General features: G+C 36.3%; 1 protein-coding gene across 4 annotated transcripts in view; it reads left to right on the forward strand.

Annotated features, from left to right (window-relative positions):
- EEA1 (early endosome antigen 1) overlaps positions 1–15166 on the forward strand; it is a 178492-nt gene that overhangs the window by 104256 nt on the left and 59070 nt on the right. For all 4 annotated transcript variants that reach the window (XM_053584482.1, XM_053584480.1, XM_053584484.1 and 1 more), the window contains one exon: positions 10080–10418. In XM_053584482.1, the coding sequence (XP_053440457.1) occupies positions 10080–10418 (339 nt within the window). The remainder of the gene's footprint in view (positions 1–10079; positions 10419–15166) is intronic.

Genomic DNA, 15166 nt, shown 5'->3' on the forward strand with positions numbered 1-15166 from the left:
AATCTGCTGTCATCCTAATGTCTCTGCCTCTGTAGGTCAGTTGGTGCTTACTTCTGTCTGGTTGCAGAATTTTTTCTTTAATCTTAAGTTTGGACAGGTTCATTACAATGTGTATTGGAGAGGCTTCGTTTGAATTGAGATGACCCACAGTTCAGTATCCATCTGAAAGGAGTGTGTTGGGGTCGTTAATAAAACTTGAGACATTTTCATTTATGATAGTCTTCAGTAAGGCTTCCATTCATTTGGGACAATCTTCTTCCCCTTCAGGAATCCCTATTATTCATATGTTTGAATGTTTCATGGAGTCTCATAGTTCTCTAAGTGCCTGTTCTGCTTTCTCTTTCTTCTTTTCTGTCTCTTTAACTACTTTGGTTAACTCAAAAACTTTATCCTCTAGCTCTCAGGTTCTTTCCTCTCCATGGTCTAACCTATTTTTGATACTTTCTACTGCATCTTTACATTCCCTGATTTTCTCCTTCATTTCCTTAAGCTCTGCCATATCCTTTTTATAGTCTACGTATCTCTTGTCTGACTTTTGTTTCTGTTTTTCCATTTTCTTGACCATTCCTTTTATTGTCTTTATCATCCATATTTTAAATTCCCTTTCTGTCAAGTCCATTAATTCTTTATAGATGGAGTCCTCTGCATTAACTACCTCATGGTCCTTTGGGGGAGTTCCTCTGTTTTGTTTTGTTTTTTAGTAGAGACAGAGTCTCATTTTATTGTCCACGGTAGAGTGCTGTGTTGTCACAGCTCACAGCAACCTCCAGCTGTTGGGCTTAGGCGATTCTCTTGCCTCAACCTCCCGAGTAGCTGGGACTATAAGCACCTGCCACAGTGCCTGGCTATTTTTTGGTTGTAGTTGTCATCGTTGTTTGGCAGGCCTGAGCTGGGTTTGAACCCCGTAGCCCTGGTGTATGTGGCTGGTAGCCTGGTTGCTGAGCTACAAGGTGCCGAGCATTTCTTGGTTTTTCATGTTGCCTGAATTTTTCTGTTGGTTCCTCCTCATGTGTTGCTTCTTCTTCACCTCTTTATCCTCCTTTTTCCTTCTCACTGCCTCCTTTGTTTCAAACAGAAGTCCTTGCTGTAAGACCAGAGATGTTTGCGTGGATGTGGAGAAAAGGGAACACTTCTGCACTGCTGGTGGGAATGCAAATTAATACATTCCTTTTGGAAAGATATATGGAGAACACTCAGAGATCTAAAAATAGATCTGCCATTCAATCCTGTAATTCCTCTGCTGGGCATATACCCAGAAGACCAAAAATCACAGCATAACAAAGATATTTGTACCAGAATGTTTATTGCAGCCCAATTCATAATAGCTAAGTCATGGAAAAAGCCCAAGTGCCCATCGATCCACGAATGGATTAATAAATTGTGGTATATGTATACCATGGAATACTATGCAGCCTTAAAGAAAGATGGAGACTTTACCTCTTTCATGTTTACATGGATGGAGCTGGAACATATTCTTCTTAGTAAAGTATCCCAAGAATGGAAGAAAAAGTACCCAATGTACACAGCCCTACTATGAAACTAATTTGGGACTCTCACATGAAAGCTATAACCCAGCTACAACTTAACAATAGGGGGAAATGGAGAAGGGGGGGTGGGTAGAGGGAGGGGGATCGGTGGGATCACACCTGCGGTGCATCTTACAGGGGTATTTGCGAAACTTGGTAAATGTAGGATGTAAATGTTTTGGCACAGTAACTGAGATAACGCCGGAAAGGCTATGTTAACCACTGTGATAAAAATGTGTCAAATGGTTTATGAAGCGAGTGTATGATGCCCCATGATCATATCAATGTATACAGTTATGATTTAATAAAAAAAAAAAAAAGTCCTTGCTGTTGATGACACTGTCTTGCAATATGTTGCCTGGACACCAGGTGGTAGTATGGGTTTTTTTAGGAGGCAGAGAGCTAGCCAGAAACCTCTGTGGTCCTTATTCCAAACTTAGTTGCCTTTGGTGATCACCTGAGTGTTTCCTCAGCATTCAGACCCTGCACGGTTGGGATCTTAAAGCTCACAGGAATCCTTCAGGAGCAGTTCTCATGTTGCCCCCTGACTCTAGTTCCAGTGGGGTGCGAGAGCCTCTCTGCCTGTCGCAAGAGCAGAGTTCTGATCCTGGCAGGCAGAATTAAGATGGCTATGCTTTAGGCCCCTGCTAGGATCTTGTCATGACCTTCCCACAATGGCAGCCCCCTGGCAGTGGAGAAAATCTTGGTATTGCTGCCTTGCCAGCCACCAAACATATGGCAAATCCACCCCAACTGGCATTCAAATCTGGTTGCTGTATACTGTTCGATTATTATACTGTATCCAGCTCACCATCTCCTCACTGTGCTCCCTGAGCTATGACTCTGTGTGAGGTGCCCACATCAGAAATGGCTGGGTTTTCTCTTTTCTCCTAGTTGTTCCAGGAGAGCTCAGCTGAATGATCCTTCCAGTCTGCAATCTTGCTCCACTCCAATCATTTTATTCCTTCTTTCCTTTCTTCCTCCCTCCCTCCCTTCCTTACTTTCCTTCCTCCTTTTCCTTTCCTCTTTCCCTCCCTCCCTCATTCCATCTTAATGAGTATAAAGTGATGCCACATAGGGGTTTTAATTGTGTGTTCCTATTATATAGGACATTGAGTATCTTCTCATATACTCATTGTTTATATAATTTTAACTGTTTTGTTGTTGAGTTGTACGAGTTTTATATACATACATAGTCTAGATATTAAGCCCTTATCAGATGTATGATTTGCAAATATTTTATCCCATTCTGTTCACTTTGTTGTTTTGCCTTTTCACTATGTTCTTGTGTCCTTTAAAATTAAAAATTTTAATTTTTAATGTCCACTTTTAGCTACTTTTTTTACCTTTGTTGCTTGTTCTTTTACTGTCATATCTGAAAAAAATCATTGCCAAATTCATTGTCATGAAGCTTTTCCTTTGTTTTTGTCTAAGAATTTTTTATAGCTTAAGATCTATGTTTAGGTCTTTTAAAATCCCTTTTCAGTTAATTTTTATATTGTGTATAAATTCAGTCTTATGCACATGACTGTCCATTTTTCAAGATTAAGGCATTTGCAGATTTAGTGTCTAATGAAGACTTGCTTTCTGGTACATAGATGGTACCTTTTTACTGTGTTTTTCACATGGCAAAGGGAAACAAGGGATCTCTCTGGGGCCTGTTTATAAGGGCACTAATACATACATGAAAGCTCAGCCCTCTTGATCTAGTCACTTATGAAAAGCTCCACTTAGTAATTCCATCTCCTTGGGGGGGCTAGGATTTCCATATATGACTTTTGAATTTTAGAGGGACATAAAATTCAGACCATAGTAACCATACGTAGAAAGGTTGATTTCTGGGCTCTATTCTATTCCATTTCTCACTATGTTGATCTTTATGCCAGCAGAACATCCTGTTTTGATTATTATGGCTTTGTGATAAGTTTTGAAATCAGGAAGTATGAGTCTCTAACTTTGTTCTTTATTTTGTATTTTTAAATGTTAATATTTTCTGCCTTGTTTCTTCACAAATGAGAAACAAATAGTTTTTAACTTGGGGCAGAGTGAGTACTAGTATTAATACATTTTCCCTTCATGTTTTTACTTTTCTGGTGCTCAGGGAGTAGAGTTTTATTAAACTTTTTTATTCAAAGATGTAGTGAATATATTGGTTTGGCTTTAATAACTTGAACCTAATATTTTGGTAAAATAATACAAGGAAAATGTTAAGAAAGAAAAAAATATGGTAGAAGTGAAAAAAGAGATAAATACAATTATCTGTGAATATTAAGTTTTCTGTGTGGCGCCTGTGGCTCAGAGGAGTAGGGCGCCAGCCCCATATGCTGGAGGTGATGGATTCAAGCCTGGCCCCGGCCTAAAACTGCAAAAACAAAAAAAAGTAAGCTTCCTACCAATAGCCTTGTGAGTGAGCTTTGGAAGCAGATCTTCTAAACCTAATCAAGTCTTCAGAGCAATAGTTTATTACAACTGCATGAGAGAGCCTGAAGTGGAACCACCAAGTTAAACCAGTTCTGTATTCCCGACCCTCAAAAACTACTTGAGACAATAGATATTGTTTTAGGTTGCTACTGGTAGGTTTTGGGGTAATTTGTTGCCCTTAGGCAGTGATTAGGGACTCAAAAGAGCTATGTTTTTGAAGGAGTGGGGATAATGTCTAAGGATACTTACCAAATTAATATTAAAAAGTTTTAAAAAATTAATTTATTTTAAAAATATTAACTCATTAAACTTAACATAAATAGCACTTCTTATGAAAGAATGACCGCTTTCTAAAACAAAAAAATTCAGCAAGAATAGTGATTTTTTTGGTTTATTTTTTATTTATTTATTTTTGGAGACAGTCTCATTACGTTGTCCTCAGTAGAGTACCTGGTGTCACAGCTCACATCAACCTCCAACTCTTGGGCTTAAGCCATTCTCTTGTCTCAACCTCCCAAGTAGCTGGGACTACAGGTACCTGCCACAATGCCTGGCTATTTTTTTGTTGCAGTTGTCATTGCTGTTTAGCTGGCCTGGGCCGTGCTTGAACCCGCCAGCCACTGTATACATGTGGCTGGTGCTATAACCACTGTGCTACAGGCGCCAAGTCAAGAATGGTGATGTTTTGCATTTTTAGAAATCTCTTTTATGTCTGGATTAATACAGGACAGATATTTTCTCATATCTGTTTTTACATTCAATCCCTTGTGATATGGTTGAAGTATATGAAGGAAATGCAGTCTTACACAGATAGTTGGAAAACTATATTTTAATACCCTTTACAGTCTTTTATGGCTATTTTTATTTGATACTCGATAAGTGACAGTTTCTCAAAAGTTAGTTACTATGTAGAGTGTGAAACCATATCAGTAAACGTTTTGTACTTTGTAATATTAAAATTTGGCCTATCTTGCCCTTTGAGTGGATCTTTTCCTATGTGTTATTTTGTAACATCATGTATTTAGTCATGTGGAAAATATTGATTCACTGAGTTATTCAGTTATTCAGTTATGTCTCCAAAATAACTGAAGTTATTCAGTTATTCCAAATGTTGACACATTTTCTTGTATAGTATAAAAACAATCACATTTGTCAGTATCATCATCAATCTGAAAATAAGCTTCAAGTATGATGAAGCTGTCAAGTTCATGGTGGTGGATATAATTTTTCCAAAATTCTAAGCTTCATTTGAAAGCTTGAATTTTATCATTGGCAACAAACACTACCTGTTCTTTGAAGTGACAAATTATCTTCCTACTCAAGTCTAAATAATCATAGTTTATCAGTCTTTCAAGTAAAAATGGGATTTCATAACAAAAGTGACTAGTTCAGTTTTTAACTCAATCACATGAGTACTTTTCCTCATGACAACTGTATTGTACTTTCTATTATACAATAGAAGGAGTCCCGTTTTTTCCCTTGCTACTGCAAGTATATTTATGAACATCCATATACGATACATATGCATTTGTGCAAGAATTTTTTTTTGGTGTTTTTTTCATAATTACCTTTTTATTTTTTAGTTTATTTTTTATTATTAAATCGCTATGTACATTAATGCGATCATGGGGCACCATACACTGGTTTTATAGACCGTTTGACACATTGTCATTATACTGGTTACAAATAGCCTTCCTGGCATTTTCTTAATTATTGTGTTAAGACATTTACATTTTACATTTACTAAGTTTCACATATACCCTTGTAAGATGCACCGCAGGTGTAATCCCATCAATCACCCTCCCTCTGCCCATGTACCCTCTCCCTTTCCCCTTCCCCCTATTCTTAGGTTATAACTGGGTTATAGCTTTCATGTGAAAGCCATAAATTAGTTTCATAGTAGGGCTGAGTACATTGGATGCTTTTTCTTCCATTCTTGAGATACTTTACTAAGAAGACTATGTTCCAGCTCCATCCATGTAAACATGAAAGAGGTAAAGTCTCCATCTTTCTTTAAGGCTGCATAATATTCCATGGTGTACATATACCACAATTTATTAATCTATTTGTGGATCGGTGGGTACTTGGACTTTTTCCATGACTTAGCAATTATGAATTGGGCTGCAATAAACATTCTGGTACAAATATCTTTGTTCTAATGTGATTTTTGGTCTTCTGGGTATATGCCTAGTAGAGGAATTATAGGATTGAATGGCAGATCTATTTTTAGATCTCTTAAGTGTTCTCCAAACATCTTTCCAAAAGGAATGTATTAATTTGCATTCCCACCATCAGTGTAGAAGTGTTCCCTTTTCTCCACATCCGGGACAACATCTCTGGTCTTGGGATTTTGTGATATGGGCTAATCTTACTGGAGTTAGATGATATCTCAAAGTAGATTTGATTTGCATTTCTCTGATGATTAAAGGTGATGAGCATTTTTTCATATGTCTGTAGGAAGTGCGCCTGTCTTCTTCAGAGAAGTTTCTCTTCAAGTCCCTTGCCTAGTCTGTGGTGGGATCACTTGTTCTTTTCTTCGTGCAAGAATTTTTTTATGTTACGTACTCCCGGATAAAATTGCTTGGCTGTAGGGCACACACATGCTCCAGTTTACTAGGTGACCTTAAACTGTTTTCCAAAGCAATCATACCAGTTTACCATTTGACTTATTTTTAAAATCTAGTCTTCTTGTATAGCTATGCCTTTCCCTAGTAAAGCTCTCACTTATCCTTTTCTTCTTTCCTGTCAAACTATATATAGAGAGCGTCTGCGTAACAATTTACTTTTGCCTTTTCCCTTCAGTTTGGTTTTTAATTTCTTTGAATTCACAGCCTCCCTTCTACTTCTGATATGCAGAGTAGCAATCTGCACACTGTGGGTGTTTATAATTGTGTAATTTATGTATTTTTGAAGCATTAAACTACTAATAAAGGGTATGATTTGACTTGAAATGTTCAGTCAAATAATCCAGCACAGATTGTGTGTGTATATGTGTGTACACATATTGAAATAAGTACTCTGGGCTATTTTATGGATAATGCATAGAAGCAAGATGATGTAAGTATGGTAAAATGGAATAGTTTTGATTGGAGAATAATAGGATCTATCTTTAAAAGTTTTACATAAGTATAAAACATCACAGTATTTTTCCCGAAGTGTTTCCCTATTCAGGATTTGATCATCAGTTGGGGAAGCACATAGTTGCATCTGCTTTTTATTACCCTTGCTCCTCAACCTCTCCTTACCTCATATCTCTGGCAAATGATAATTGTTGACAGTGGTGGTATCCAAATATTTTAAATTTGTGAATCTTTGTATATGCTCTTTTGAAGGCTATTACATAAAATGCCTTGGGTAGCTGACGTGGGTCACAGTCAGTATCTAGGTGGATAGAACATTGTAATGTATAATGGATGGGAAGATAATTGCTTTTGTGCTAATGTCCAGCTTTTTAGCTTTAAACCAGACTTTTATAATTATTAGCCTTGAAAAGCTAAAAACAAAATGGAAAAATTGAAGGAACTTTGTGTTTCTAATAAAAATCACATCTGACATTTGATTCAAATCCTGCAGCTTAATTTAATTATTTTCACATAAATTCTGAACCAAATTGTATTATTCATTTAAGACTACTACTGCATTAGGCCATTGTTAGAGACTGAGTGATTTTCGGGATCTCATCTTTCACCCCTTTTCTCCTCACCATCATCTTCCTTTTTCGTTAGTCCAAGCTTTAAGGAGCTCGTTGGCCAAGTGGGAGCCAGATACAGCAAGTAGTTATTTTGTCACATGGTACCATTACATTGCGAAGTAGTATATTGATATGAACAGTATAGTACAGTAATCAAAGGCATGTTAAATATCAGCTTTGCCACTTACTGGCGGGGACACTGTACTTCTCAGTCTGTTTCCTCTCCTGCTAAGAAGTAGTATTCAACCTTATGCCTCTTAGGATTGATGAGTATTAAATACATTAATTGATGTTAAAGTGCTTATTTGACTTTTAGTAATCACCTCAGTGAATGTTGGTGGTGGTTGTTTTTGTTTGCTAAGTGTTGTGATACAGGGTTGTGTTAAGATTAAGGTGGAAGTTTTCTACCTTGCCTAGTAAACTGGGAAAGTCTTTTGTAGAAAACATAACTCTTTAAGCTGAGTCTTTAAGGATGTTAAAGAGCATTTCACATGACAGAAGGGTTATTTGTGTTTCATTTTGAGAGCTAGATGTATAAAAGGCATAGGACCATGTAAGAGCATATATATCTCCTAAGATATTAGATATTAGAGAGCTACAAAGTAATTCAGTTTATTCTTTTTCATTAAACTTTTTGGAGGGACAAATGAAATGAGATCCTCTGAAACAACTTTGTATGCTGGGAAGCATTAAAAAATGCCATTTTTTTTTCATTTATTTACATTCCCTGGGTAAGTAACGGATGAATAATGGAGTTTAATAGAGGGGGATTGTTACTGTAAGAAAGAATATCAAGAAAACAATTGTTTACAAAATCAAAAGAGATTAGATGTTTGGAGGGGAAGAATTTTGCTTACATTAAAATGAATGAGATAACATTCATTTTATAATTTAAACCTGAATAGAATATATTGGGGGGGGCATGAATTGATTTATTGAGTTTTTAGTACCTATGGCCTCCAGCCTTATCACTACTCCTGAGTTAATAATGCTTGTTATTTCACTACTTACAACTTGTTTATCCCTTCCTTTGTGTCTTTTAAAGTATTTGTCTAGAGCAGATGGTATGAGTCATGTACACATACTCCTTAATTCCTTTTACCACTTCAGAAACCAAGCTCAAATATTATTTTCAAGTGATCTTACTTGTTAACTTTATCTGACTTTGCTTGTTTTATTTGAATTTTTAAAAATTGGCACATATTGATATACATATTTTCAGGGTGATAATTCGATACATTCATGCCATCAAATCAGGGGAATTGGAACGTCCACTTTTAAAAATCAAGCTCAAAGTTTATTATTTTCAGATGATCTTACTAGTTAGCTACCACCTGACTTTGCTCATTTTATTTTTTTAAATAATAGTGTTTTTAATAAATTTGGCACATTTTTTCTATTAATCTATTCTTGCTGTGCATTGTGTTTTAACTTTCTTAGGGTTTTTTTTAATGTGAGTATTTCATTTAGATTATAGTCTGTTTAAGGCACAGAGGCTTTGATTGTTCCCTACTATTCCATATTGTCCCTTTCCAGCACACTGTGTATAATAAGTGAATAGAATAAAGGTTCATTTAATGGCTTCTTATCCTGGCTATTTTTATTACAGAATTGAATTAAAGTTCTGATCCATATTTTATATGTAAATATATTGACTTAAAATGCTCAGTATTAATTGTTACAACTCCACTGAGACCAGACTTCAACGTTTGATTAGGAAGTTGATCCAGATCTTTGATTTCAGATGTTATTTTTATATTTTATACTTAATAACATTGAATAAAATGATAAAATAGAAGGCAGGTGAGTGACATCGTGAGAGTATTATTTTTAAATACCTAGAGAGAAATCAGTTCTAGCTGTTGCTCTAACAACCTAATGCCACAACCCTTTAATACAGTTCCTGTGTGTCACAACCTACAGGTTGAGAATTGCTGCTGTAAAGAATGGTCTTTATCAAGAATAGGAGGAAAAAAATAAAATGCAGTCAATAGGATTAGATACTAGAGCAGTAGATGATGTTGTTATGCTAAAGCTCACACGAAGTATGACATTGCAAAGCCAGAAATCAAAGTTGGCATGGTATGTTGTTATTCAAAATAATTTCTGTTGGTAGAAAGATAGTTTTAATTTTTAACTTCAGTGGAAGAGTATAAATATGTTTTATATCCCAAAGAATTCAGAAGATTTTAGTGTTTTTATTTTATGTTAACATTTTCTTGGCGATTCTTAAGTTGCATTTGTAGAGCTTAGCCAGGTGTACCAAAAAAAAAAATTGTAAGTTAGTATGTAATAATTTAATTCTTCTTGACTAGAATATCGTCACTGATTCTTTTTGTAACACTGATAAAAGCATTTAGATAGTACTGCTTCAAAGATTATTTAAATAACTGGATTTAAAATATTAGAAAAGGAAATAAATTGTTAAATCAATATTTCAGAACTTGATGGAAAAATTGCAGAAGAAGGAACTGGACTACACCCAGTTAGAGGAGAAACATAATGAAGAATCTGTGAGTAAAAAGAATATACAAGTAATCCTTCATCAAAAAGACCTAGATTGTCAGCAGCTTCAGTCAAGACTATCTGTATCTGAAACTTCACTCCAGAGAATACAGGCAGAGCTAAGTGAAAAAGGAGAAGCCTCACAAAAGCTCAAAGAAGAATTATCCGAAGTAGAGACCAACTACCAGCATCTTAAGGCAGAGTTTAAACAGCTACAACAACAGAGAGAAGAAAAGGAGCAGCATGGGTTACAGCTCCAAAGTGAAATCAATCAAGTAAGAGGTGTTTATTTTATTTATTATTATTTGCTATAATTCTCTCATTGGTTTCTTTTTCGTGTTCTCTATGGTTAGTTGATCATGGTGAAAAAAATTTTGTCATGTAAGAAAATTAACTCTTGATTTTTACATCCTGGAGTGTTGTCAGATCTTATTTCTTTTCATTTTATTTTCTCTTAAAAAATGATGGTATCTATATTAAAGCATTGTTTATTGTGAGTGTTTATGAATTAATACATAGAAGTTGCTTAGCTGGTACCTGGCACATGGTAGGTTACTCACTAGATTTCAGCTATTAGAATTTATTCAAATTGGTGACCATTTATTAATTAAAAAATCCTTACCATTTTTGTTACTAAATTTTCAAAACATTATTATAAAACTAAAAATTAGATTATTTGGAAAGTAGAAAACAAATTAGTCCTAACATAACTATTTTTTATAGGTAAAGAACACCTGTAAGATGAAGTTTAATGCAGGTTTTAACTTTGCCATTAACTTAATTTCTGAATGTCCATATTCTACTTATTACTATTAGGGTTAAAAAATGGAAATTTGGGGGAGACTAAAGTCCATGGCCACTTTTTTGGTAGTGTTCAACTATTTTTACTTAAGTGACAGTGATAGTTTATTATAATTATTTGCATGGACTTTTGTCTTTTTTTTTTTTTTTTTTTTTTTTTGTAGAGACAGAGTTTCACTTTATGGCCCTAGGTAGAGTGCCATGGCATCACACAGCTCACAGCAACCTCCAACTCCTGGGCTTAAGCGATTCTCTTGCCTCAGCCTCCCAAGTAGCTGGGACTACAGGCGCCCGCCACAATGTCCAGCTATTTTTTTGTTTCAGTTCGGCCGGGGCTGGGTTTGAACCCCCCATCCTCGGTATATGGGGCCGGCACCTTACCGACTGAGCCACAGGTGCCGCCCGGACTTTTGTCTTTTAATGATAATAATCATTATGTTAATAATTTATTGAGCTATAGGAATTAGAGTGAGCATTTCATATACACTACTACTAGTTTTTTTGTTGTTTTTTGTTTGTTTTTGAGGCAGAGTCTCACTCTGTTGTCCAGGGTAGAGTGCCATGATGTAAGTTTGACCCAGCAATGTCAAACTTCTGGGCTCAAGTGGTCCACCTGCCTCAGCCTCCTGAATAGCTGAGACTACAGGCACCTGCCACAATGGCTGGCTAATGTTTTTATTTTTAGTAGAGGCAGGTCATACTGTTGTGAAGGCTGGTCTTAAACTCCTGAGATCAAGTAGTTTTCCTGTTTTGGCCTTGCAGAGTGCCCAGCCAACTAGCACTGGTTTTTTAGATTAAATTGTGAGTTCCATGACATGATGGATCAGAAGAGTTTGGAATATTCCTCTAGCTTGTCTTCTCCTTTCCTTTGTCCACTGTCAGTCCTCCTTATCTCACTCTTTTTCTTTTTTTTTTAAGTTGGGGATTCGTTGAGGGTACAATAAGCCAGGTTACACTGATTGCATTTTATAGGTAAAGTCCCTCTTGCAATCGTGTCTTGCCCCCAGAAGGTGTGGAACACACCAAGGCCCCACCCCCTCTCTCCTTCCCTCTCCCTACTCTTCCTTTTCCCACCCTTCCCTCCTTCTTTCTCTCTGCTCTCGCCTTCCCCCACCCCCACCGTGACCTTAATTGTCGTTAATTGTCCTCATATCAAAATCGAGTACATAGGATTCATGCTTCTCCATTCTTGTGATGCTTTACTAAGAATAATGTCTTCCACTTCCATCCAGGTTAATACGAAGGATGTAAAGTCTCCATTTTATTTTTAATAGCTGAATAGTATTCCATGGTGTACATATACCACAGCTTGTTAATCCATTCCTGGGTTGGTGGGCATTTAGGCTGTTTCCACATTTTAGTGATTGTAAATTGAGCTGCAATAAACACTCTAGTACAAGTGTCCTTATGATAAAAGGATTTTTTCCCTTCTAGGTAGATGCCCATAATGGGATTGCAGGATCAAATGGAGGTCTAGCTTGAGTGCTTTGAGGTTTCTCCATACTTCCTTCCAGAAAGGTTGTACTAGTTTACAGTCCCACCAGCAGTGTAAAAGTGTTCCCTTCTCTCCACATCCACGCCAGCATCTGCAGTTTTGAGATTTTGTGATGTGGGCCATTCTCGCTGGGGTTAGATGGTATCTCAGGGTGGTTTTGATTTACATTTCTCTAATAGATAGGGATGTTGAACATTTTTTCATATGTTTGTAAGCCATTCGTCTGTCTTCTTTAGAGTAGGTTCTATTCATGTCTCTTGCCCATTGATATATGGGAGTATTGGCTTTTTTCATGTGGATTAATTTGAGTTCTCTATAGATCCTAGTTATCGAGCTTTTGTCTGATTCAAAATATGCAAATATCCTTTCCCATTGTGTAGGTTGTCTATTTGCTTTGGTTGTTATCTCCTTGGCTGTACAGAAGCTTTTCCATTTAATGAAGTCCCATTTGTTTATTTTTGTTGTTGCAATTGCCATGGCAGTCTTCTTCATGAAGTCTTTCCCCAGGCCAATATCTTCCAGTGTTTTTCCTATGCCTTCTTTGATGATTTTTATTGTTTCATGCCATAAATTTAAGTCCTTTATCCATCTTGAATCAATTTTTGTGAGTGGGGAAAGGTGTGGGTCCAGTTTCAGACTTTTACATGTGGATATCCAGTTCTCCCAACACCATTTATTGAATAGGGAGTTTTCCCCCCAAGGTATGTTCTTGTTTGGTTTATCAAAGATTAGGTGGTTGTAAGATGTTAGTTTCACTTCTTGGTTTTCAATTCAATTCCAAGTGTCTATGTCTCTATTTTTGTGCCAGTACCATGCTGTCTTGACCACTATGGCTTTGTAGTACAGACTAAAATCTGGTATGCTGATGCCCCCAGCTTTATTTTTATTACTAAGAACTGCATTAGTGATACGGGTTTTTTTCTGGTTCCATACAAAACTCAGAATCATTTTTTCCAAATCTTGAAAGTACAATGTTGGTATTTTGATAGGAATGGCATTGAATAGGTAGATTGCTTTGGGAAGTATAGACATTTTAACAATGTTGATTCTTCCCATCCATGAGCATGGTATGTTCTTCCATTTGTTACTATCCTCTGCTATTTCCTTTCTGAGGATTTCATAATTTTCTTTATAGAGGTCCTTCACCTCCTTCGTTAGGTATATTTCTAGGTATTTCATTTTCTTTGAAACTATGGTGAAGGGAGTTGTGTCCTTAATTAGCTTCTCATCTTGACTGTTATTGGTGTATACAAAGGGGCTACTGACTTGTGGACATTGATTTTCTATCCTGAAACATTACTGTATTTTTTGATGACTTCTAGGAGTCTTGTGGTTGAGTCTTTGGGATTCTCTAAGTATAAGATCATGTCGTCAGCAAAGAGGGAGAGTTTGACCTCCTCTGCTCCCATTTGGATTCCCTTTATTTCCTTGTCTTGCCTAATTGTATTGGCTAGAACTTCCAGCACTGTGTTGAACAGTAAAGGTGACAGAGGACAAGCTTTCAGTTTTACTCCATTCAGCAAAATATTAGCTGTGGGTTTGTCATAGATAGCTTCATTCAGTTTTAGAAATGTGCCACCTATGCTGTACTCTTCAGTGTTCTAATTAAAAAAGGATGCTGGATTTTATTGAATGCTTTTTCTGCATCTATTGAGAGGATCATATGATCTTTATTTTTGCCTCTGTTAATATGGTGGATAACGTTTGTGGATTTGCATATGTTAAACCAGCCTTGCATTCCTGGGATGAAACCTACTTGATCATGATATATGACTTTTTTGATGATAAGCTGTAATCTATTGGCTAGGATTTTGTTGAAAATTTTTGCATCTATATTCATGAGTGAAAAAGGTCTGAAATTCTCCTTTTTAGTTGGGTCTTTTCCTGGTTTTGGTATCAGGGTGATGTTTGCTTCATAGAATGTGTTGGGGAAGTTTCCTTCTTCCTCAATTTTTTGGAATAATTTCTGCAGTACAGGAATAAGCTCTTCCTTGAAGGTTTGACAGAATTCTGGTGTGAAGCCATCTGGACCAGGGTATTTTTTGGTTGAAAGCTTTTTTATTGTTTCTTTAATCTCAGTGCTTGAAATTGGTCTGTTCAGGAGTTCTGCTTCTTCCTGGCTAAATCTAGGAAGAGGGTGCGATTCCAAATATTGATCCATTTCCTTCACCTTGTCAAATTTCTGGGCATAGAGTTTCTGGTAGTATTCAGAGATGATCTCTGGTATCTCTGTGGGATTTGTTGTTATTTCCCCTTTTATCATTTCTGATTGAGGTTACTAGAGATTTTACTTTTCTATTTCTCGTTATTCTGGCCCATGGTTTATATATTTTATTTGTTTTTTCAAAAAACCAACTCCTTGTTTCATTAATTTTCTGAATGATCTTTTTGTTTTCAATTTCATTGATCTCTGATTTGATTTTGGATATTTCTTTTCTATTGGGTTTAGGCTTAAATTGTTCTTCTTTTTCCAATTCTATAAGATGGCTTATGAGTTTCTTGATGCGCTCTCTTTCTGTTTTTCGAATGTAGGCATCTACAGCGATAAATTTTCCTCTCAAAACTGCTTTTGCAGTATCCCACAGGTTTTGATAGCTTGCGTCTTCATTGTTACGCTCAAGGAAGTTAATGATTTCCTGTTTTATTTCTTCCTGCACCCATCTGTTATTCAATAGAAGGTTAATTTCCATGCCTTTGTGTGGGGTTGAATGTTTTTCTTGGAGTTGA

The sequence above is a fragment of the Nycticebus coucang genome, chromosome 3 (genome assembly GCF_027406575.1).
Source record: "Nycticebus coucang isolate mNycCou1 chromosome 3, mNycCou1.pri, whole genome shotgun sequence".
Lineage (NCBI taxonomy): Eukaryota > Metazoa > Chordata > Mammalia > Primates > Lorisidae > Nycticebus > Nycticebus coucang.